Source organism: Plecotus auritus (assembly GCF_963455305.1).
Source record: "Plecotus auritus genome assembly, chromosome: 4".
Taxonomy (NCBI): Eukaryota; Metazoa; Chordata; class Mammalia; order Chiroptera; family Vespertilionidae; genus Plecotus; species Plecotus auritus.
In genome coordinates this window covers 20,727,007-20,749,798 of record NC_137775.1, presented here as the reverse complement: position 1 = coordinate 20,749,798, position 22,792 = coordinate 20,727,007, and the positions used below count along the sequence as shown (strand labels likewise).

The 22,792-nt window shown below is 38.8% G+C and overlaps 1 protein-coding gene across 2 annotated transcripts in view; it reads left to right on the top strand.

Moving 5' to 3' along the window:
- Positions 1-22,792, top strand: part of ARHGAP18 (Rho GTPase activating protein 18) — a 170,842-nt gene that overhangs the window by 108,592 nt on the left and 39,458 nt on the right. For both annotated transcript variants that reach the window (XM_080664730.1, XM_080664729.1), the window contains exons 2-5: positions 910-1,103; positions 4,257-4,492; positions 8,128-8,191; positions 14,220-14,398. In XM_080664730.1, coding sequence (XP_080520856.1) covers positions 910-1,103; positions 4,257-4,492; positions 8,128-8,191; positions 14,220-14,398 — 673 coding nt within the window. The remainder of the gene's footprint in view (positions 1-909; positions 1,104-4,256; positions 4,493-8,127; positions 8,192-14,219; positions 14,399-22,792) is intronic.

Below are 22,792 nucleotides of genomic sequence, written 5' to 3'. Positions count from 1 at the left end.
ATTTATCCTTTTATCCATAGATGATATTTGAAATAAATGTTTAAGTGGTAACCCTAGATATTCATTCAGAATCGCCCATAAGTTAATTTTTCCAAAAAATGAAGTTTCACCACTTTAAAAAATACATATCAGTAATGGGTACAAAAAAGTTGCTTTCTAGCCCAGCCAGTGTGGTTCAGTGGTTGAGCATTGACTTATGAACCAGGAGGTCATGGTTCAATTCCTGGTCAGGGCACATGCCTAGGTTTCTGGCTCAATCCCTAATAGGATTGAGTGTGCAGGAGGCAGGCCATCAATGATTCTCTCTCATAATTGATGTTTCTATCTCTCTCTCTCTTCCTCTCTCTGAAATCAATAAAACCATATTTTTAAAAAAGGTTGCTTTCTATAGAAAAATGAACTTAATATGTCATTCTTCTATTTATGTTTTGGTTCCAAAATAAAATGTAAATTCAAATAGTACCTAATTAATTGATTTCAGATATTTGCTACATAAAGGTGGACCAAGTTTGGTTGACAGATATAAAGATAAACATGAAATATTGTGTACAAATTCAATTCCAACTTAACTAACTAATAGCCTCTAATAAATATTTAACCTGTTGTTTTCTAAGAACAAAGTTTCAGGTATAAAGAAATCAAAATCATTTAAGTGAAATGGAAATGGAAAAATTATTTCTTACATTGCTATTTGTTCTTCACCATACTTTTTGGGGGAGGTAAAGAATGAAATAGTTCCTTCTACAAGCATATTATAATTAGTAGCATCTCAAGATAAATAGTTTCAAAATATATATCTCCGGTTTTATTAAGGAGTTTCCAAATTTTTAGCTCAGTGCTATGGTATTTTAGAAACGGTACTACTGCCTCATGCACTAAAATGAACCGTGTTTTCTTTTGAATTTATAGTCGCAGATATGGCCAGTACACTATGAACCAAGAAACCTCCAAAGCGAAGGAGAAGCCTCCATTTGATCGGTCGAGTTCCCAGGATTCCGTGGATGAACTATCTATGGAGGACTATTGGAATGAAATAGACAATATCAAGAAATCTAGTGAGAACAGACAAGATCAAGAGGTGGTGGTTGTCAAAGAGCCTGATGGTAATAACAAACTAAATAAAACTTGTTTGGATTGTATATGCATTTATGGGAGAATACATGGGAAGGAAGGGGAGGACAACAATAAATAATTAAAGAGAGGGCAACCCAAGAAACATAATGCAGGTTGCCTTTCCACTTGAGAATTACCATCTGTGACAGATTTATGGATGCAGCTGCCAAATTCAAGTGGCATCAGTAAATTCCTTTCAGCTTATAAGGCCACAATCTTGTTGGCTGAGCTCACCATGTCATAGAATTTTAATGTTAGACTTGATCTCTGGAATCATTTAACCTCCCTTTGAATTCCTTCTGTGGTATCCTAGCCAAATGGTCACATGGCTGCTAGTGAGGGTAGATGCTCATGGAAAGCTCACTGCCTTGCAGTGTTACTGCTTTTCCTCCAGTCAGTCAGCTTGAGTTGTTTTGATGTTCTCCATTTCATTGATTACAATCTGCTATACTCCCTTTGACTCACATGCTGTAGTTTTGCGTTTTGAAAGAGTAGAACAAGTCTATTTTTACAGGATAGCCTTTCCAATGTTGGAAGATAGTTATTTTGTTGCTCACCAAGTCCTTTCTAGAAGGAAAAGAGATTCATGTGAATTATTCCTTGTGGGAGGTTTTTACTCCCCCGACCCCTTAAGTTTCACGCTATTCTTAGAAATATGTTTTTATTAACTTTATAGAGAGAAGAAGAGAGAGGGAGAGAGAGAGAAATATCCATGTGAGAAATATCAATTGGTTGCCTCTGTACACACTCCCATAGGGGACCAGACCAGCAACCTGGGCATGTGCCCTGACTGGGAATCGAACTTGCGACCTTTTGACTCAGGGGACGACACACCATACTACATCTTTTAATCTTTTAAATTCAAGCAGTCATTAAGTTTTAATGTCCAATTTTGACATCTATTATATAGTTTTCTTTCTATGCCTTGGGCCATCCATAAGTTTGTAAGTATGCCTTTGGTATATAAGTTAATATAAATGCCAAAAAAGTAAGAGCCACAGTCAGTACCTCATGACCCACTAATAGTGATCTTCTTTTCAATGGAAGACTTCTTCACGAAATGACTGAGCATTGATTTTTTTAAGCAGAGAAATCTACCTTAACAGGTCTTTCTCCTTTGTTATAGTATTGCTTGAAAAATTTACCCATAATATTTTAAAAAGAAAAATTGGAGACTTTTCTTTACATTTCTTAGATTTGTAAAAGAAAATTATAATCCATTCATTCTCTTGTTTGGGTTTTCTTTCTTTTTTTTTTTCTCACTTTACCAGTAAAGTCAGACTTATTTGTGATAACAGTATCTCAGCCTTTCTGTCTCAGTGGACGCAGCACAACAGTGACCTGCTGAATAAGGAGAAAACATTCTATAGGAAACAGCATTCAGGCCTGATACATTCCCATGTGTCATTAGCTATTTCACTTTTTTTTTTTTTACAGTGAGAGAATTTTTTTTTAAATTTATCTTTATTAATTAAAAGTATTACAGATGTCCCCTTTTTTCCTCCCATTGATCTCCTCCACTCGACCTCCAGGCCCCCCGATACCTCCCACAGGCCTTCACTGCACTATTGTCTGTGTCTGTGGGTTATGCATATATGCATATACATTTTTGGTTAATCTCTTCCCTTCCACTCCCTCCCTGCCTCCCTCTGAAATTCATCAATCTGTTCCATGCTTCCATGTCTCTGGATCTATTTTGTTCATCAGTTTATTTTGTTCCTTAGATTCCACATCTTTTTCCAAGATGAAAATAAATTCATAGATAGTTGTTCATTATGTGATTAACAAGAAAAACTAGGAATGTTTTTACATGTCCATGCCTTTTCTTTGACTTTAAATTGAGTTTTACCTCTACTTTTTAGTGGAACAAATGATTCGATATCGTAATATTGTTTATCATGGCAGTATCAGCTTTTCCCCTGGCAATTTGGTTTTATACACCTTCCTGAGTTCTACCTTAACAGCATTAATAAGAATGGCTGAATTTATGTCAGTAGTAAAGAGTTTTTGTTGCTGGGCATGCAAAATGTCTGGCATTACATTATGTTTCTTGAAGCCAAGGTTATTAATACTTGATTTCTACCCTCAAGGAGTTTACATAGTGTAGAAGGATAGACAGGCAAAACTAGTCAGTGCTACATCATGTGATACAAGCTATAACGGAGCCCTGCAAAGCTCGTCCCATATAACATTCTCACGTTTGCTCAGGAGGCAGCCAGGACAGCTGTGCTGTAGGTTACAGATGAGAAAAAGAAGTCAGCGTGAGGTTAAGTGACTGGTCCAAAGTGATGTGGCTATTGAGGTGCAGACGTAGGTATGGATGCAGGTCTTTTGTGTCCCAAGTAGTAGGCTTTCACTTTCCTCTGTACACTTGGTGTTTGGTGTGAATCTGTTTTGTTTTTCTGTCATTTTTATTAGCTCTCAGACAATATTTGCTTTACTGTTTACATCCTGCTTTTAGTGGTTTAAGTTGATCTAGTTGTGTAATTTGTTGCCTATAAGGTATTTTTGTTTGTTTGTTTCTTCTTAAAATAGTGTGTATGTTTTTTTTTTAATTTGTAGAAAACATGAGTCTGAGGTGCTGACTAGGGGAATTAAAAAATTAATTTCAAATGGATTGGACCCTGCTGTTCAGATGCTCTTTATTTCTTCGTCACACTCCCTGTCAGCAACAATGAACAGAGAAAACAAACCTTCCCATCAGTTAGCATTGACCTCGGGGGTGGTGCTGAATTTAAGCCAAGAAGCAGGGCTTTAATGGATATCCCCAGTATTGACTTCCTTCTATACCTCGATGGAAATAAGTTATACTTTCATTGCTTGCTCATCTCTGGAAAGGGAACAGTATTATCTTCCCACAGTTAATCTGCAGAGAAGTTATAGAGGTTAATTACATGTGAAGCCATTTAAATTTTTTAATTGAGTATGTATGAAATGGATCTAAAACTTGGTATCTTTGTAGCTGGAGTCTATGGCATTTGTCCAAGTTCCAGATAATGATTGTTAACACTGTAGTTCGGTTGCAATAGAAGAATTTCAGTAAGAGGTTTTTTTTTTTGTTGTTTTTTTTTTTTTAAAAAAAGCTTAAAAATGTACAAGTTCTCATATTTTGGGATCTTAAATATCATTTTTCTCTGTCTCAGAGGGCGAACTGGAAGAAGAGTGGCTGAAGGAGGCTGGTTTGTCTAATCTCTTTGGAGAGTCTGCTGGAGATCCCCAAGAAAGCATGGTGTTTCTATCAACGTTAACCCGGACCCAGGCAGCAGCTGTTCAGAAACGGGTAGAGACCGTCTCCCAGACCTTAAGGAAAAAGAACAAACAGTACCACATTCCTGACGTCAGAGACATATTTGCTCAACAGGCAGAGTCCAAAGAAAAAGTAGGTGTTGTTGGTTTTTTTGTTGTTGTTTTGTTTTTATGTTAAAGCAAAGGAATCAACGAGACCTTTCCAGTTTAATTTAAGTCGTGGAAAACAGAATGAGCACATTACATGCCAGGCACTGGAGCTCTGTGCTGGCAGGGATCAAGAGGAACTTGATCCCTGTCCTCCTTCTAGGAGTGAATGCTGATGGGGCAGAAAACTAAACAAGTTACAATTCGGTCTGATCATCCTTGTGCGAGGTGTCCTTGGAGCATTAGGAGTGGCCCTACCCCCCCCCCCCCCCCCCCCGCCCACACCAGGCAACGTGACTACTAATTGTTACTTATAGAAAAGTAGGAGGTAGGGGATTCTCCCTTATCTATTAACTCTTGTAGCAATGTTTGCTCTTTCCTAGACCCATTTGATGATGATTGGAAGTGAGACATGAGGGAGCTAACTGCAGTGGAATTGGAAAGCAGGGGCCCCGAAACATGAAATAATGTCCCTTTTGTATCTAGCACTTAGCACGGTGCCCAGCACATGGAAGATTTGATTAAAAATTTGTTAAGGTGATGAATTTATTAGTGGAAGCTGTTGGAGTCTGGTAGAAGCTGTGGGACTCGTGAATAAAAAGATGTCAGGGAAGACATGGTAAAGTAGGAGGCCTTTTTTGCCTAGAGCAGTGCTACTCAAAACAGCCAGTTGGTGGACTATGTAGATATCCATTCCTTCATCAGGAAAGTCTTAGTACCCCCTTCTCCCTCCCCCCACCCCCAAAAAAAGTCACTGAACTAAATGATGCCTATTCTCAATGACACTGAATTGCTTTGGCCTAGAAAACCCAGTGGGGCAGTTGGAATGAGCACAAATAAAAGGCATCGTGAACAATGATTGCAGTGATAATAACAGCAATAATAATTGCTGCCACCACTGAATGCTCACTGTGCTGACTACTTTCCTTGCCTTAACTAATTGGTCCTTACAGCTGTCTTTTGGATAAATTTACCGTTTTCCTTCTATGGCGGAGGCTCATAAACTTTAAGTAAGTTGCTCAATGTCCCGTAGATAGTAAACCCAAATTTGTTTGACTCTAGTATGTGTTTTTAACCACTCTGCTTCCTGCTATATCTGGGTTTCCATACATTCTTCTGATAGTAAAGTAATCAGAACGTGAGACTATTTACACTATAAATAAAAATTAACAAAAATTTCATGATTCTTTATAGAAATGAGGGAATGAAAAGGCTTATATTTAAGGTAGTTTTCTGTCATGTAGAGGTTTTTTGCTTTTGGTAGACATTTCATTCTTCTAAGAAATCTTTGATAGTTGCAGATTTCTTCGCCATTTACATGGTCAATTGTGAGGCAAATCCAGTCCTTTTTAAAAAATTTTTAAAAATATTTTTATTGATATCAGCGAGGAAGGGAGAAGGAGAGAGAGATAGAAACATCAGTGATGAGACGGAATCATTCATCAGCTGCCTCCTCCTGCATGCCCCACACTGGGGATCGAGCCCACAACCAGGCATGTACCCTGCCTGGGAATCAAACCCTGACCTCCTGGCTCATAGGTAGACACTCAACCACTGAGCCAGCCAGCTGGGCAAATCCAGTCCATTTTACAGTTTTGGCGTCACTGGATTGTTCCAGGCAGGAGTCTTGGAGCTGAGGCAGGCAAGCACTTGCTTACCCCCCTGGTTATTTGGGACATCCACTGGAATTGAAGAACATAACTAGGTTTCCAGCTCTTAGAAAAATAAATGGTTAGGAATTATAGTATTACCAAAAAAAGTAAGAGGAAGTCAAAGAGGAGGGGGACAGAGAGCTGAGCCTGTGCAAAACACATATTGTGGGATTCATGCCAGTTTCCAAGAGGCTGTTGCTACTCGGTGCTAGAAGCAGGATTTTTCAGCAAATCCCCGGTAATGCCTAAACGACATGGTTTGAATTCAAGGTAATTGGTAGATTGTATCATCTGATGGAGTCATGTAATTTAAAATAACATTAACTTGCTTACACTGCATGCCTTTAATTGAAACTGCCGCCCATTAGAGCCATATCCTCCATCCCTGAAGCAAACGTGAGCCAGCCATCTTCACCCCAATTCCTCTGTTCTCAAATAAGTCCATGTTCAGCTCTTCCATTTTAAATGCTTCCTCATGAAGCCCTTGCTGACACCAGGAAACATAATACAGAAATGAGTACCATCTGCTCTGTCATCTTCAATTGCTGAGGAAAACAATTCCGACCACATGCTCTAAAGTGTGTGTTCGCATGTACGATTAGGATCACTCACTGTGTTCACTGTGCTGTGGAGGGCTTGTGGGCAGAGGGAGGGGGGTGGTATTGCCCAGTCCCGAGGGGGACTGGAGTGGGCCATGACCCTGTCCCACATCTGGGATTTGGTAGTCGCCATACACTCTCCCGGGTGCCCCAGCCTCTAAGGCCTGAAGGAGTGGTGTCTATGCACCTGACCCAGTGTGTTTCTAGACTCTTCTTTAGCCTGCAGGGAGGGAGGATCCTTGGCTCACAGCTTGAGGAGAAATGTATGGTGAGGGCGACCCCAAAGGCCCCCTCTTTTGTGTAGAGATGAAAATCCAATCGAATGATTATTTTAAAAATAATTCATTCAATTAGACGTCTGTGTGTGATTGATGGACCCCTCTTCCTGCTTCCTGAGCTCGTTCTGGAGCCCGCTGTGGGAAGGAGGAAGCTGCCTGGCCATACTCACTGGTGAGGAAGGTCAGCAGGTTTGACTATGTCCCTAAGCCCTTGAAGGGCTGCATTCCTCAGGTATCACTGCCCCAACCCCTTGAAAAAAGGGGTTCCTTTGAATATCTGTGCTCTTAATACCCATTTGGTAATTTAGTTTTAATTTATCTCACATTTATTGCTAGCTTTTTTTTTAAATTAGAAGATTTCTATTTTATTACCCACCTGTCACCTTGTAATTTTCTTTTATAATCATAGCCTTATTGAGATATAGTGCACATACCATCCCATTCATCCATTTAAAGTCTACAATTCAGTTCTTTTTAGTATATTCACATATTTGCAGTCATCACCACCATCAATTTTAGTACATTTCCATCATTCCCCAAAGAAAGCCTATAACCTTTAGCAGTCTTTCCTTATATTTCCCTCTTTGCCCCTAGGCAACCACTTATCTGTTTTCTGTCTCTCTGGTTTACTTTTTCTGGGTATTTCATAGAAATGGAATCATATAATATATGGCCTTTATGGCTGGTAACTTTTACAATGTTTCAAGGTTCATCTATGCTGTAGCATGCATCGGTACTTTATCGAATAATACCCCATCGTGTGAATAGACCATTTTGTTTGTGTACTCATCAACTGATGGATATCACTGGCTTTTTTATTTGTTTGTCTTTTCCCCTCAACTAAACAATGGCCTTCTTAGTAGCAGGGACATTCTTGACATTCTTCATGTTCTCCATGATGCTTAGTATTGTGTTTTACAAGTTGTGGGTAATCGAATATTTATTAATTATAACCATAGTACATTTTTCCCCGTGATTGCTATAATTCTGAATACATTTCTTATTTCTAAAGGTTAGTAATGGAATTATTTACAATACCATTTTTCTGGTTGTGAGTTGGAGATGACTAAATGGCCCATTTTCTATCTTTAGGCTCCAGATGGCACTGAATCACAGTCAGCCAGAACAAATGAAAACAAATACCAAGGAAAAGATGGTATGTTGGACCTGTTCTCTTGTATTTTTCCATTTATTAGTATAACAAACAGAGACAGCCTTTTAAAACATTCACTTTCAATTCTAGTAAGAAAATTTTAGTAAATTAGTGATAGAAAGTACCCAAGTAGTTAGTTACAGAAGGCTGAGCACATAGTGAGCCTTTGATGATGATGGTAATGATGATGATGATTGGTTAATGTTTGTGTTTATCTGTTCTAACATCTCTATACTTAGTCACTTTCCCTGAAAGCTTACCATGTGCCAGGTACTGTATGGAGATGTTTACCTAATTTAATACACTCAAGAACTCTATGTAGCAGGTATTGTTTTTAACCCATTTTACAGATGAGAGAACTGGTAAAGTCACTTTCCCAAAGCTATACAGCTAACAAGTGGAGCAGTGAATTTGATGTCTTGTTTTGAAATCATAAGTTCTTAATTCATGAATGGATGACTTTTCAGAAAGGTTAGAAAATATTTTGAAAATATTTAAGATATTGTGGACAATTGATTATAATTCTCTTTTATACTTTTCCTCTTTTATATCTGTTATTTGAAAAGCAGATTAGAAATTCAAGGTATGGATGAAAATAAATATTAAGACTTTATTAGTACTTACCAAGAAAGAATTTACAGCCCTGACCAGTTTGGCTCAGTGGATAGAGTGTCGGCCTGCAGACTCAATGGTCCCGGGTTCAATTCCGGTCCAGGGCATGTACCTTGGTTGCGGGCACATACCCAGTAGGGAGTGTGCAGGAGGCAGCTGATCAATGTTTCTCTCTCATCGATGTTTCTAACTCTCTACCCTTTTCCCTTCCTCTCTGTAAAAAATCAATAAAATATATTTTAAAAAAAGGAAGAATTTACAGCTATTTCATTTATTTACAAAAAAGGGAAAATGTTCTAAATTAAAGTAATGGGCTTAAGCTTAAAAATTTGATTTTTAATGTGTTGTTATTTAAAAACTTAACAAAGTTTCATTTATGTTCTTAAAACCTGGGACCTGAAATATCCATGCCATTAGTAGTGTTGTGTTTGGATTGGAAATAGTTGGGCAGGAGTATCAGGTAGACTGTGGAAGACTGGGAAGGTTCCCAAATGTCCTGTAAAAATCAGGAGTGAGTCCAAGATTATATGAGGCATTTTGAAATGTTGGAGCATCCAGAGTCTGTATTTTTTCATTCTTCCATACTTTTCTGAGAACTCTTCTACACCCCAGCCTTTCACACACACACACACACACACACACACACACACACACACACACACACACTGATACACACACATGCATCTGTATATCTGTAAATGTATGTATGCACACAAACATGTCTATATATTTATATCTATAAAAGCACTTGCTTTTACTATTGTGTGGAGGTTTCTTTAGTTGCATGTGTTTTTTTTTTTTTGTTGTTGTTGTTGTTGTTTTTTATCAGAATGAAATTACTAGATGTTTCCCCAAGTCTACATACCAGCAAACATTGGAATGGCAAGCAAACTGGAATCCCCAGTGCTGGCTGGCTAGAGAGCTTGGTCATGAAGAGAGACAGATGAACCTTTGTGCCAATGTCAATATGCTTTAGGTTTTGGGCAACAGTGACTGGCGATCGCTAAATGAGCACTGAGGAAAATATTGTCTTTTCTTGACGTTTTCCTCCCTTGCCAGGGATGGCGATGCAGGCTATATACACAGAAGTCCTGGAAGACAAGTTCATTATAGGCGCACTTTCCAGCTTGGCTTGCAGCAGGCGGGTGAAGTGTGGCAAACTTGCTGCCTGATTTACATCTGCTTTTGCTGGAATGTTATGAAGTGGGCAGAGAGCCTCCAATCAGAATAACAAGAGACCGGGTGTAATGCCATCCAAGTCACTGAGTACTTACTACTGCACCTGTTCTGGGCAGTGCCATGCTCTTTTGCTGGCCAGCGCATTAGCCAGTGTTATGTTATGCAAACATTGAAAGGTTCTAGATGAAATGCATGGAAAACATAGTCTAGAGTTCGAACGTGGAGCTCTTTCTGCTTGAAATCTAAAGGCGTGTATGACACAGACTATTGTAAAAGTTTTCCCTACACTTGGGCTTTTATAAAAACATGTTCAATCAAAGATACTAATTCTAAATGAGTGAGTTATAAAGTGATAATGTTGCAAGGGTTGTCACATTTCAAATTAATCTACTGCTAAGTATCAACCTTAACGTTTCATCAAATTCTACAACTCTATATATATGAAAGACCCAGTGTTTAATACATGCATTTAGATATATTCATAATGCCCTAATAATTTTTAAACTTTCATATTGATATGTAGATTTTCTTATTTTCATTTTTTATTTCCATAGAGGAAGGAAAATTCTTTTTAAAAATAAAGGCACTTGGGATATTTTGGACAATTAAAAAACTTCAAGGAGTTTTGTAAAATGCTTGTAACCCAGTGCAATTGACCACTTTAAAACCAAAGGAGAATAGTTTAAAGAAATTATAGTATTTACACTTGAGGACTTTAAGAGCCAGAGATTTATCCAAGCATTCTCTTAACTTTTTTTTTTTTTTTTTTTTTTTTTTTAAATATATTTTATTGATTTTTTACAGAGAGGAAGGGAGAGGGAGAGAGAGCCAGAAACATCGATGAGAGAGAAACATCAATCAGCTGCCCCCCGCACACCCCCTACTGGGGATGTGCCCGCAACCAAGGTACATGCCCCTGACCGGAATCGAACCTGGGACCCTTGAGTCCGCAGGCCGACGCTCCATCCACTGAGCCAAACCGGTTAGGGCGCATTCTCTTAACTTTAAAAAAAATATTTTATTGATTTCAGAGAGGAAGGGGGGAGAGAGAGAGAGAGAGAGAGAGAGAGAGAGAGAGAGAGAGAGAGGATGAATCACTGATTGGCTGCCTCCAGCATGCCCCACACTGGGGATCAAGCTCACAACCCCAGCATGTGCCATGACTGGGAATTGAACTGTAATCTCCTGGTTCATAGGTCAATGCTCAACCACTGAGCCACGCTGGCCAGGCTTGACTTTTCTTTTTGAGAACAGATAATTGATGTTTGTGTGCATATTCACATTTACATATATATAGATGCATGTGTGTGTGTGTATCAGATACTTTTGTCAACCAATTAATTATTCATTTCTTGTAGCGACATCCTTACATTACCCCTGCAACTATTTTTCTTACTATCTTCCCTGAATTGATTTACCATTTTAACCTTTATGCTTTTATGTACGGATGTTTTTGCCATATTTTAGAGGAAATTTATGTTTTAACTGTATTATAACTTAATTATAAAATTACTACTCAGTTTTGAATTAGGTACAGGCTATTTCATGGTTGGGAGGTGGTATTTATTGTAACTCTAACCTGGGGGTGTTGAAAAGAAAAGGGAATAGTTTTAAAATTCTTGTCCATAAACAATCACATTCTGGAAAGACAGCTTCTAATTTAAGAAAATGGCTAATCTTTTTCCTCTTAAAATGGTTTCCTAAGAAACCAACCTATATATTCACAGCAAAACATAAAGCAGTCTAAACCAGTGGGAAAATAAAAATGGGCTTTGACATTTAACTCACATTCAAAATTAATTGAATGAAGATCTGGTTATTCAAATTAAAAAAAAATTGTCACAGGCTATTGAAAAGCATCAAATGTGGCATAGATGACAGCAGATAAATACTTTCGTGGAGCTTCACATTTATTTTTATTTTTGGAATTGACATAGGTAAATGTTTAGTTACTTTCTTAGCTGTGAGAGGCCACCTGGACTAGGTATATAATTTGCAGGGCCCAGTACAAACTGAAAATTAAAGGCTTCTTGTTCAAATTTCAAGAGCAAGAGCATCAATCCCAGCGCAGGGCCCTTCGGAGCATGGGGTCCTGTGTGAGGGCTCAGGTCACATGACCATGAAGCCAGCCAGCTTGTTGAGTGGGAGTGAATCAGACTAGATGTACATTTATTCTTCATTTTCTTTTGAGTAAAACCAATTTTTTTAAAAAAAATTTAAATGACTATAAATATATTTTCCTGAAGTTAGAATACTTTTAATAAAATGTACATATGACATACTTATTACATTTTAACATTAACTTTTATCACCTTGTTATATTAGTATGTAATATGTAAATGTACTGTGTAAGTTTGTTTTATAATTCCGTTCTGCTCTCTATGAATTAAAGGTCTGCAATGAGAAAATAAAAGCAATCCTGTCATTGGTTCTAGGGTTTTTAAAATGTGAGTTGCATTAAAACCAAAAACTTACAAAATAATAAAATTTAGAAATAAATATTTTCTCCAAAGTTTAAACCTAGTGTTTTCAGTAAAGAGGCTTTAAAATATTGTTTTTTTCCCTGTAGAATTAACAGCAGACAAACGAAAATGTTAAGCTTATTATACTCTGAACTGTTGATGTAAATGTCTGGAAGTTATTTGACTAGGTTTATAGTTGTAGGACCTTTAAGTCTTTCATAGAATCAGATGCAAAAACCTATTGATTCCTGTACCAGGAGCCTCTAGGCCTGACTCCCACAGCGATAAGTTTTTGGCAGTATTTCTTGTTTTGAAATTTTTACTATGATAGGTAGGTAACATTCCAGAATGAAAAAATGCAGGGCGTGGAAATGGTCTTATTCCAGGAATCTGTTCTACTGTGAGGAAATTAAATAGCATCTTGTTAGTTCTAAGACAGATTACAACCAACCTAATAAAACAACGATGAGGTCCATTAAATTATTTTTATCTTTTTAAAAAAATATATATATATATTTTTTATTGATTAAGGTATTACATATGTGTCCTTATGCCCCTATTGCCTGCCCCCCCCCCCCAACCTCCACCCCACTCCCGTTCATGCCCTCACTCCCCTGGTGTCTCTGTCCATTGGTTATGCTTTTATGCATGCATACAAGTCCCCTTTGGTTGATCTCTCCCCCTTACCTTCACCCTCTCCTACCTTCCCTCTGAGGTTTGAGCATCTGATTGATGCTTCTCTGTCTCTGGATCTGTTTTTGTTCATTATTTTACGTTGTTCATTATAATCCACAAATGAGTGAGATGATGTGATATTTATCTTACTCTCACTGACTTATTTCATTTAGTATAATGTTCTCCAGCTCCATCCATGCTGTTGCAAATGGTAGGAATTCCTTCCTTTTTACAGCAGCATAGTATTCCATTGTGTAGATGTACCACAGTTTTCTAATCCACTCATCTGTTGATGGGCACTTAGGCTGTTTCCAAATCTTAGCTATGGTGAATTGTGCTGCTATGAACATAGGGGTGCATATATCCTTTCTGATTCGTGTTTCTAGTTTCTTGAGATATATTCCTAGAAGTGGGATCACTGGGTCAAATGGGAGTTCCATTTTTAGTTTTTTGAGGAAACTCCATACTGTTTTCCACAGTGGCTGCACCAGTCTGCATTCCCACCAGCAGTGTACGAGGGTTCCTTTTTCTCTGCATCCTTGCCAGCACTTGTCATTTGTTGACTTGTTGATGATAACAATTCTGACAGGTGTGAGATGGTACCTCATTGTCGTTTTGATTTGCATCTCTCGGATGATTAGTGACTTTGAGCATGTTTTCATACGTCTCTTGTCCTTCCTTATGTCCTCTTTTGAAAAGTATCTATTTAGGTTCGTTGCCCATTTTTTGATTGCGTCCCATTAAATTTTTGTGAGGTTTTTCATTCAGAATTTGGGATTGTCCAGCAATGTTTTGGAAGTGAACTCAGGCTACAAATTGGGATTTCAAAGAAAGATTTCACAACTGAACTGTGGACTTCTGGCCACTCCATTTCTCCTTTGACCACCATCCCCCCCGCGCCGCCCCCGCCGCCACACATACACACACATACCATTGGTAGGATTCTTTTTAGTATTAAAATAGCCATTAATTATTGCCTGTAGTAAATACTACTTTTCCCAAAGGTTTTTATATAGTCAATGTATTAGAAGTAAAAATAAATAAATAAATGAGTAAATAAATAAATAAAGCATATGATTTGGGTCTTTTGTTTTTACCCCCAGACCAGGCATCTAGCCTAGTTGTTGGTGAAAAGAAGCTGATGCCACTGGTGCCCGAGGAGGCACCTGCCTCTGAAACAGATATCAACCTGGAGGTGTCATTTGCAGAGCAAGCTGTCAATCAGAAAGAGAGCTCCAAGGATAGGACCCAGAAGAGCAAAGGCAACGATGTGCCGTTACTTGTACGTAATACACTATTCAGATGTCACTAAACAGAGTTTGTTTTTAATTAGCCTTTTATTTTGAAAATTTCAAACCCAGAGGAAAGTTGGAAGAATGTTATAGCAAACACCCAAACAGCCTTCATGTAGATTCATTCAACAGTTCACATGTTATAACCTTGGCTTTCTCTCTGTCTGCATCTACCTATGTATTGTACTTTTTAAAGCTTAACAAAACACAATTTCAAAATACTTAAGAAATTGAATGATAAAACAAAATTATATGTATGTATGGTTATATTAAAACTAGAGGCCCGGTGCATGAAAATTCATGCACTGGAGGGGGAGGGTCCCTCAGCTCGGCCTGCCCCCTCTCATAGTCCACGAGCCTTCAGGGGTGGGAGGCGACCTGGCTATCAGGGGAAGGCAATGTCCCATAACACCTCTGCTGCTGCCACTGCTGGCAGTACAAGCCTCGGCTGGCCCTGGTTACCTGAGCCTTGGCTGGCCCTGGGCAGCTGGGCAGCTGGGCAGCTGCCATCGAGGCTTGTCTGCACCTTGGGCTGGCCCTGGGTGGCTGGGGGGCTGAAAGGACTGTGGGACTCCAGAGGCAGGTGCAGCGGGGCTGAGGGGACTGGACGCCACCATCTTGTGGCTGTGGGTGCCGCCACCTTTGAGGGTGGGGCATTCAATTAGCATATTCCCTCCTTATTGGCTGTGGGCACCGCCATCTTTGAGGGCAGGGCAGTCAATTAGCATATTTCATCCTTATTGGCTGTGGGCGCCGCCATCTTTGAGGGCGGGGCAGTCAATTAGCATATTTCATCCTTGTTGGCTGTGGGTGCCGCCATCTTTGTGATGGTGTGAGGGTCAATTAGCATATCCCCTCTTTATTAGATAGGATTTTCCTGTCACATTTTCCTTTATAGTTTCTCCCTTCTCCACCCCCATCTATATTCAAACAAAGGTTATATGTTGTATTTGATGCCAGCGTGTGTGTGTGTGTGTGTGTGTGTGTGTGTGTGTGTGTTTTAATCTAAATCAGGTGACCTGCTTTTTGTTTTAATAGTTTTGCAGAGTCCAAATCAGATTTCTGATTTTGTCTGTTTTTTTTTTATGACTAAATTCCGTTTAAACATTTTTGACTACACTTCTGCTGAGATGATGTTTATGCCTCCTATTGCATCATCACAAGGGCATGATGTTAGATGGTTCCTTTATTGGGGATGGAAGATAACTTTGCCTATATGCAGTTAATATTAATTTATGGTCCTTGAGACTGTGTGAACATCCTATTTGTCAGTGATAAGCTATCCCCCATTTGCATCCTTGCCTGAGACAATGACAAAACTGGTGTTTGAGAAATACTCATTTTCTAATTCTGTGACAATTCTACATTGATTGGCTGGCAATCTACTATAATAATAGTAGATTATTTTTCTTTTTGTTATTGAATATCACTATGGGCTGAAGGTTCCCGTTTTTATTCGGTGTTTTATAAATCACTACATTTCTTTGCTGTCCAAGTTTACCCAACTTTGACCAATAGGAGCCCTTTGAGCTGGTTCCTATGTCATTGTAACCTGCCCTCATCATTCATTTATGACTTTCTTTCTCGTACAAGATGTCCCAGGCGCACCCTGTAGTCTTCTCCCCTCAGAGTTGACAGAATCCATTTCTTCAAGGTGGACTGGTTCCTTTTATTGATAGATTGTGTTTCAAAACGAAGCTGTAGATACTGAGTGTTCACAATGCTACTGAATGCCTTAGTTTTTTAAGTATTTATTTATTTAGTAAAATTTCCCACATGCAAACATTAAAAAGAATAGTGTGATGAACCCCCCCACCCCCCAATACTCATCACCTACCCTAACATTTATTAACACATGGCTAGTCCTGACCTACCCATACCCATAATCAGTTTCCTATTTTGTATTATTTTGAAACACATCTCTGAATTATATTTGTTTTCCATAAATATTTCAGTATGTATTTCTAAATGCTAAAGAGGGGTTTTTAGAACATATTCATATTACCATTATTGTATCTAAAAATGCTAGCAATTCTGAATTTTAAACATTCAGTCTGTTCAGATTTCAAATTCTATCACAAATTTCATAATGTTTTTACAGTTTGTTTGAATTGGGATTCAAATAAGGTTTATGCATTACAGTTGGTTGATATATTGATTAAGACTTTTTAACTCCCTTTCCTTCTCTCTCTTTTGTCTCTCTGTCTCTCTATCCCTCAGTTTCTTCCTCTCTCCCTTCTTTCATTACATTCCTTCTTATCCCCTATTCTATCTTTCTTTTCTCCTCCCTCTCTCTTCTTTGAAATTTCTTTCTTTAAAAAAAATGTAATTATTAAGTCATAGAGAAGTCCCCCCTCTGACTAATTTTATTCCCATGTTTTTCTGTTTCCTGTTACTTGGTTGATTCTAGATTTATCAATTTGTGTGTGAGAACTATTTCAAGTGTGACTATATCAAGAGACACAAAATGTCTGGTTGTCTTCCCCTTTTTGTAAATAGCAGCTCTTTCTGATCAGTGCTTGAATCTATTAGCTTATTAGCAATTCCAGGATGATGTTCTAATTTCTTTTTAAAATTTATTTATTGGAATATATCTTTTAAGGAAGACATTCTTAAAGTGGTTGCTTCCTTTTCTTTACCAGTTTTCTTTTTCTTTTCTTTTTTTATTTTGTTTGTTTCCTAGCATCTTTCACTAGTGACTAATTAGTATTGTTTTATTTTAATTTTCTTGTAAAAATAGCATCTTAACTCATGGATTTAGACATATTACATCATGTTAGAAAAAATTTCCCATCTTTTTCTGGCATATTTTATGCTGCAGACCTAAAATTGTCTGTTTCAAGAAGCGTTTGTTCCGTTTAGTAGAAATAAACTTTTATGACTGATTGAGACACCAGGAGTACTCCTGACTCTGGGGTGGTTATTGCTTACAGCCTTTTCAGAAGGCATAGTGTAGCTATGGCTTCTCTTTTCCACACTGGGAATAGTGGTGCTTAGGATGCATCAGATAATCTGATTAGAGCATCACATAATTACTTGTTTATTTTATCCACCATTAATCACAGCATTCTCAGCTAACAATACCAACACCACCAACAATAATTTGGTTACCAGAAAAGAGTCTATATTTGTTTTGTTTTTTCTTTAGCTGTTTGTATCCTTGGGGGTATAGCCTAAAAGGAATGCAACCATAAAATTACTGTTTTAGCTTGCTTAGGATAGTTATTCTCCATGTCGTTAAACCACCAACTGCATACCTGGTTGGGTTGATTTGTTTCATTTTATTTCCCATTTTTAGGCATAGATTTTAAAAAATTGATTTTGTTTCATAAGCATGTAAAATATTTGCATGGTCCAAAAGTCAAATGTAAAACCAAGGTGTATTAAAAGTCTGGCTTCTATTCTTGAGCCATCACTCTGTTCTCTCCCTCTCCTCACAGGTAAATTTCTTATTTTAATTTTATGGTTTATCCTTCTGTTCTTAGATAAATGATACCTCACTATACACACTTTTCTCCACCTTGAGGGTTTTTTTGTTTGTTTGATTTTAATTAGTGGTATATTTTGGAGATTATTCCATAGTAGTATAGAACAATATTACTCATTCCTTTTTATAGACACACTAGAGGCCTGGTGCATGAAATTCGTGCATGAGTAGGGTTCCTAGGCCTGGCTGGCGATCAAGGTCAATCTGTGGGGCAACCTGTAGGGCTATCGGGGCCCCCACTTGCACCCGCCTTAGCCTGGCACCGCCCACTTGCCGATCGCCCCGCTGGTTGCCCCACAGAATGCAACTGGCAGGGCAATCGGGGGCCCCCACTCGCAACCGCCTTGGCCTGGCACCACCTACTCGCCAGCCCCGCCACCCGCCACCACTGCTGGTTGCCATCTTTGGAGCAATTGGCAGGGCAATCAGGGGCCCTGCTTGCACCCGCCTTGGCCTGGCACCACCTGCTTGCCGCCCCGCCACCCGCCACCACTGCTGGTTGCCGTCTTTGGAGCAACTGGCAGGGCAATCAGGGCCCCTGCTTGCACTCACCTTGGCCTGGCGCCACCTGCTCACCTGTTCCACCATTCCGCCATGGTCCCACTCTCGTTGGGGCCCATCAGGGCTGGCAGCGCCTCCACTGCTGCCCGTTGCCAGCACCCCATTGCCGACACCCGCCATGTTCCGTGCCACCCCGTGGTGGTCAGCACACGTCTAACTCCTGGTGGGTCAAACTCCCATCCATGGGGACAATTTGCGTATTAGCCTTTTATTATAAAGGATTGTACTCATTGAGAGAATGTATTACAGTTATAATTTATTTAACCAGTTTCCTAATGGTGGGCATCTGGGTTGTTTCCAGGTTTTATCATATATTTTTAAGGATTTGCCTTTAAGAACTTGTATGCCTAGTGGGGAAAGTAAAGGAGTATGCATCATTTGGCCTAAAGAGATGATCTGCACTCCCAGACTATTCTTAGCAGAAGCACCTTTTAAAAGTGACAGTTTTCATCTCAACAGATGGGAAGGGTTTAAAGTGACTGATAATAGAGTCTAATTAAACAAAATGAAGACATTGTTGATTTTCATGTTGTTGATTCAAATAAGGGAATAAAATAAATTAATCTCTACTTGATAGATGTAAAAACAAAACTTCCTCTCTCATTTTAGTCTCCAATTTAATAAACTGATATGTGCTCCCAGACCTTCTTGATTTTATTCATGTGGAGCCCCGAGCTTAAAATGACCTTCCCATTTTTACCACTCTGTTGCTCCATGCTTACCAAAGAAGCCTTAGCCGGTCCTTTGGGGTCGAGCCCAGCATTTGACTTTACTGTTAAAAGTCTTTCCTAACTGAACTTACATTAGCTAAAATATATAAAATCATCCTTGAAATTGTTAGATGCCATGTTTTTAATAATTATTTCCAATTGATCATGTGTGTATTTACACATCTGTTCTCTACCAGTCATTTATCCATGTGTCTGCTAGAAGGCATGGACATGTAAGCTTTCCACAAGTCCTCAGCATTTTTGATGAAGTGAATACTTATATCTACCACTCAGGCAGGTGTGTAAGCAGGGAAAACTTCACATTCCATTTCTACTCCATGCTCCTCTGCTTCTGTAAATAAGCAGTAGGCTTAATGTAATACATTGTTCTCTGTTGACCTCATTTTATATTCACTTCCTTTTTCTTACTGCATCAAACTGTCTTTGTTAATTCTTTATGATGTCACAGTGGATTCAAATGTCTCCTTTTAAATTTGGAGATCAGGTTTTATAACTTTTAATGTGCTTTAGTTTGAAAATTTTAACTACTAATTGTGTTATTGTGTACCCACCATATCCCAGGAAGTACGCTCTGTAATTATTTCATTTATTTATCAAATGATCTCTATGAGGTTGCCATTCCAATTCCTATTTTTCATACAAGGAAATAGGTTAAAAGATTACATGGTGTGCCAAGGCTTGGCTTCAGTGACTAAGCTTTTGAAGCCAGTCTTTCCTGGAAGACCATGCTGACGCCATTTAATACATTGAATTTACTAGTAAGTGTGAGTTTGTGTCCTTTTTAATATATATATGTGTGTTTAATTTTTCAATTATACTTGCCATTTGGAACAGTGGATAAACCTAGGGGGTATTATGCTAAGTAAAATAAGTCAGTCAGAGAAAAACAAATATGGTATGATTTTACTTATATGTGGAATCTAAAAAACAAAACAAACAAAATTGAAACAGACTCATAGATACATAGAACAGACTGATATTTGCCAGAAGGGAGGGCGGTTTGGGTACTGGGAGAAAAAGGTGAAGGGATTAAGTACAAAGTGGTAGTTATAGAATAGTCATGGAATGTGAAGTACAACATAGGGAATATAGTCAATAATACTGTAATAACTATGTATGATACCAGTAGGGTATTGGAAATATCGGGAGGATCACTTTGTGTTATTTTATTGGTGCTACAGACAACTTGTTTAGGATAGCTTGGGAGGTGATATAAAATGATCCTGGTTTGCTGGGTCTGTCATATAAAATAGAAATTTAATATCACTCTTGGAGACTAAAAACAAAGGGGGGGGGCGACGGGTAGGGGGGTTAGGGCTGGTGAGCAGGTGGTGCCAGGCCGGCCAAGGCGGGTGCCAGCGGTGCCAACCCTCCCCCCCACATCACCTCACAGGTCGCCCCATAGATCAGCCCTGATCGCTGACCAGGCCTAGGGACCCTATCCATGCACAAATTTCATGCACTGGGCCTCTAGTACTATAATAAAATGACATTTTACATATGAAAAAAAAATCTTAGGAAATGAATCTCCTAGTAGAGGATATAAAAAAGTTATCTTGTGGAAATTGACCAGGAGAGAATGAATTCCCTTGCTTTCCAAGTTGAAGTTCGAGTGACCTGATGAGTAAAAGAGTCTACTCCATCATAACTAATGAAGTGCCTACTGGACCTCTCATATTGCAAGGCCTACAAGAGAGGGGTGCAGCATCAAAGAGCTATCTGATTAATTCATGGTAACACACGAGATCCAAAGGCCTTATATTTTTCAAAAACGAAATTGTATTTCACTCTTTTCTTTAATCACATTTTTCAAAAAGTAAAGAGCTTTCCTTTGCTGAAATTGCACTGCCTTGTCTTAGCCAACGAACTGAGCCATCCAGTCTATTAACTAAACGGAACAACAGGAAACTTCATAAATATTTAAAGCAGCTGCCATGAATTAAACATTGGGATAAAGAAACTAAGTCCTTTCATTAAGCACAATGTTAAACAAATAAGTAAATAAATAAAGCTCATGACTTGTATTGCTAGGGTAAATCAAATGTTTGAACTGATAATACTTCAGGTTTCTTTAAACATGTACCTCGGGTAATGCTTTGAATAATTATATTACATGTGTTTGGCTTATTAGACCAAAAGCAACTGATTTTAATGAAACATTTTGGACTTACAAAAAAATAAAGGCTTGTTAACTAGGATGGGGTTCAGTCCTTCAGAAACAAAGCAGGTAGCAGAACTCTGGGAGCTAGCATGAGGAAACGGTGATGAGTCTTGTGTGATTTTAAAGGTGAAGCTCAGTAAAAATCACAGGAAATGAAGGGAGCATCAAGCCAGTGGTCCTGCCCCTCATTGAGTTGGATTCCATGCGTTCTGCCTGTAGGATGTGTATCTTCATTCACTGAATAGACGGACCGAACACCTGCAGTGTGTCGGGCCTGTGGTGCAGGAGGGTTACAGGCTGATGAAGACATGACTCCTCTCCTTGAGGGCCTCACAGTCCTACATGAGTGCCATCAACCTAGACACCTTCCTGCAGGCTGTGGTGGTTGGAAAACTGGAGCAGAACAGAATGATTACTGAATTTAGGATTTAGAAGATCTGAGCTGACATCCTTATTACATCACTGTCTGCTATTTAAGACCCTTTACTGAGCCTCAGTTTCCCTCCTTAGAATATGCTGTAATAATTCTTATCATAGGGGACTTTTGCAAGATAGAATGAGAAGTCAATTATCAAATATTAGTAGTATCCTTATTATTTTTTCTTACCTTGCAGTAATATTTAGGAGAAAGGGAAAACCATGAAATCTTGAAATTAATGTAGTTAAAAGTTCTGTGAAAAAAATGTAGTCAATACTTTCTGAGAGCTTACTACTTGTCATTTGAGCCCCACCACAACCTTATACAGTAGTTTCTGTTATCATTCCCATCTTAGGGATAAAGTGGCTGAGACACAGAGATGATGGAATTTGCCAAAAGTCACATAGCTTGTAAGTGATGGAGACAAGGTTTGCCACCTGTAGTCTGGCCCCACTTTCTCAACCCCTGTGCACTGCATCATGGAGGCCATTAACCCTTACGCTGGAAATTCACTTAGAACGCATATTCAGTCAAGTCTGTTACCGCTTTATTGAATGTTCTCATAGGAAAAATAACTGTACTACAAAAAGTTAAGAAATAGCTTCTTCTGTAGTGAACTTGAAGGTATTTTTCTTGGAGTTGAGTTTGGTTGAAAGGAATTAGCTCCTCCATTACCAAAAGTGGAGGGTTTTAGGAATGCTCAAGAGCAGTGACTCTCAATCATTTTGGTCCCATAACCCTTTAGGCTCTTAAAAATTATTGAGGTCCTCAAAAAGATTTTGGCTTATAAGTCAGGAAGACGTTGACGAACCCTCGGATGTGTGGCCTTAGGCCAGGCATCTCCAAATTCATGTTGTTAGAGGGTTGGCTGTCTCCTTGGGACTTGCCGCTCTCTAAGTTTGCTGTGACTGAACCAAGAACAAAGGGGTATGAAGATTTCTACAGAAATTATGGTTCCATGAAAGGTTTTGAGATGAACAAGACTGGTTCGAAGTGATTTTGGAATGTAAAGAATTTCTTTGGATT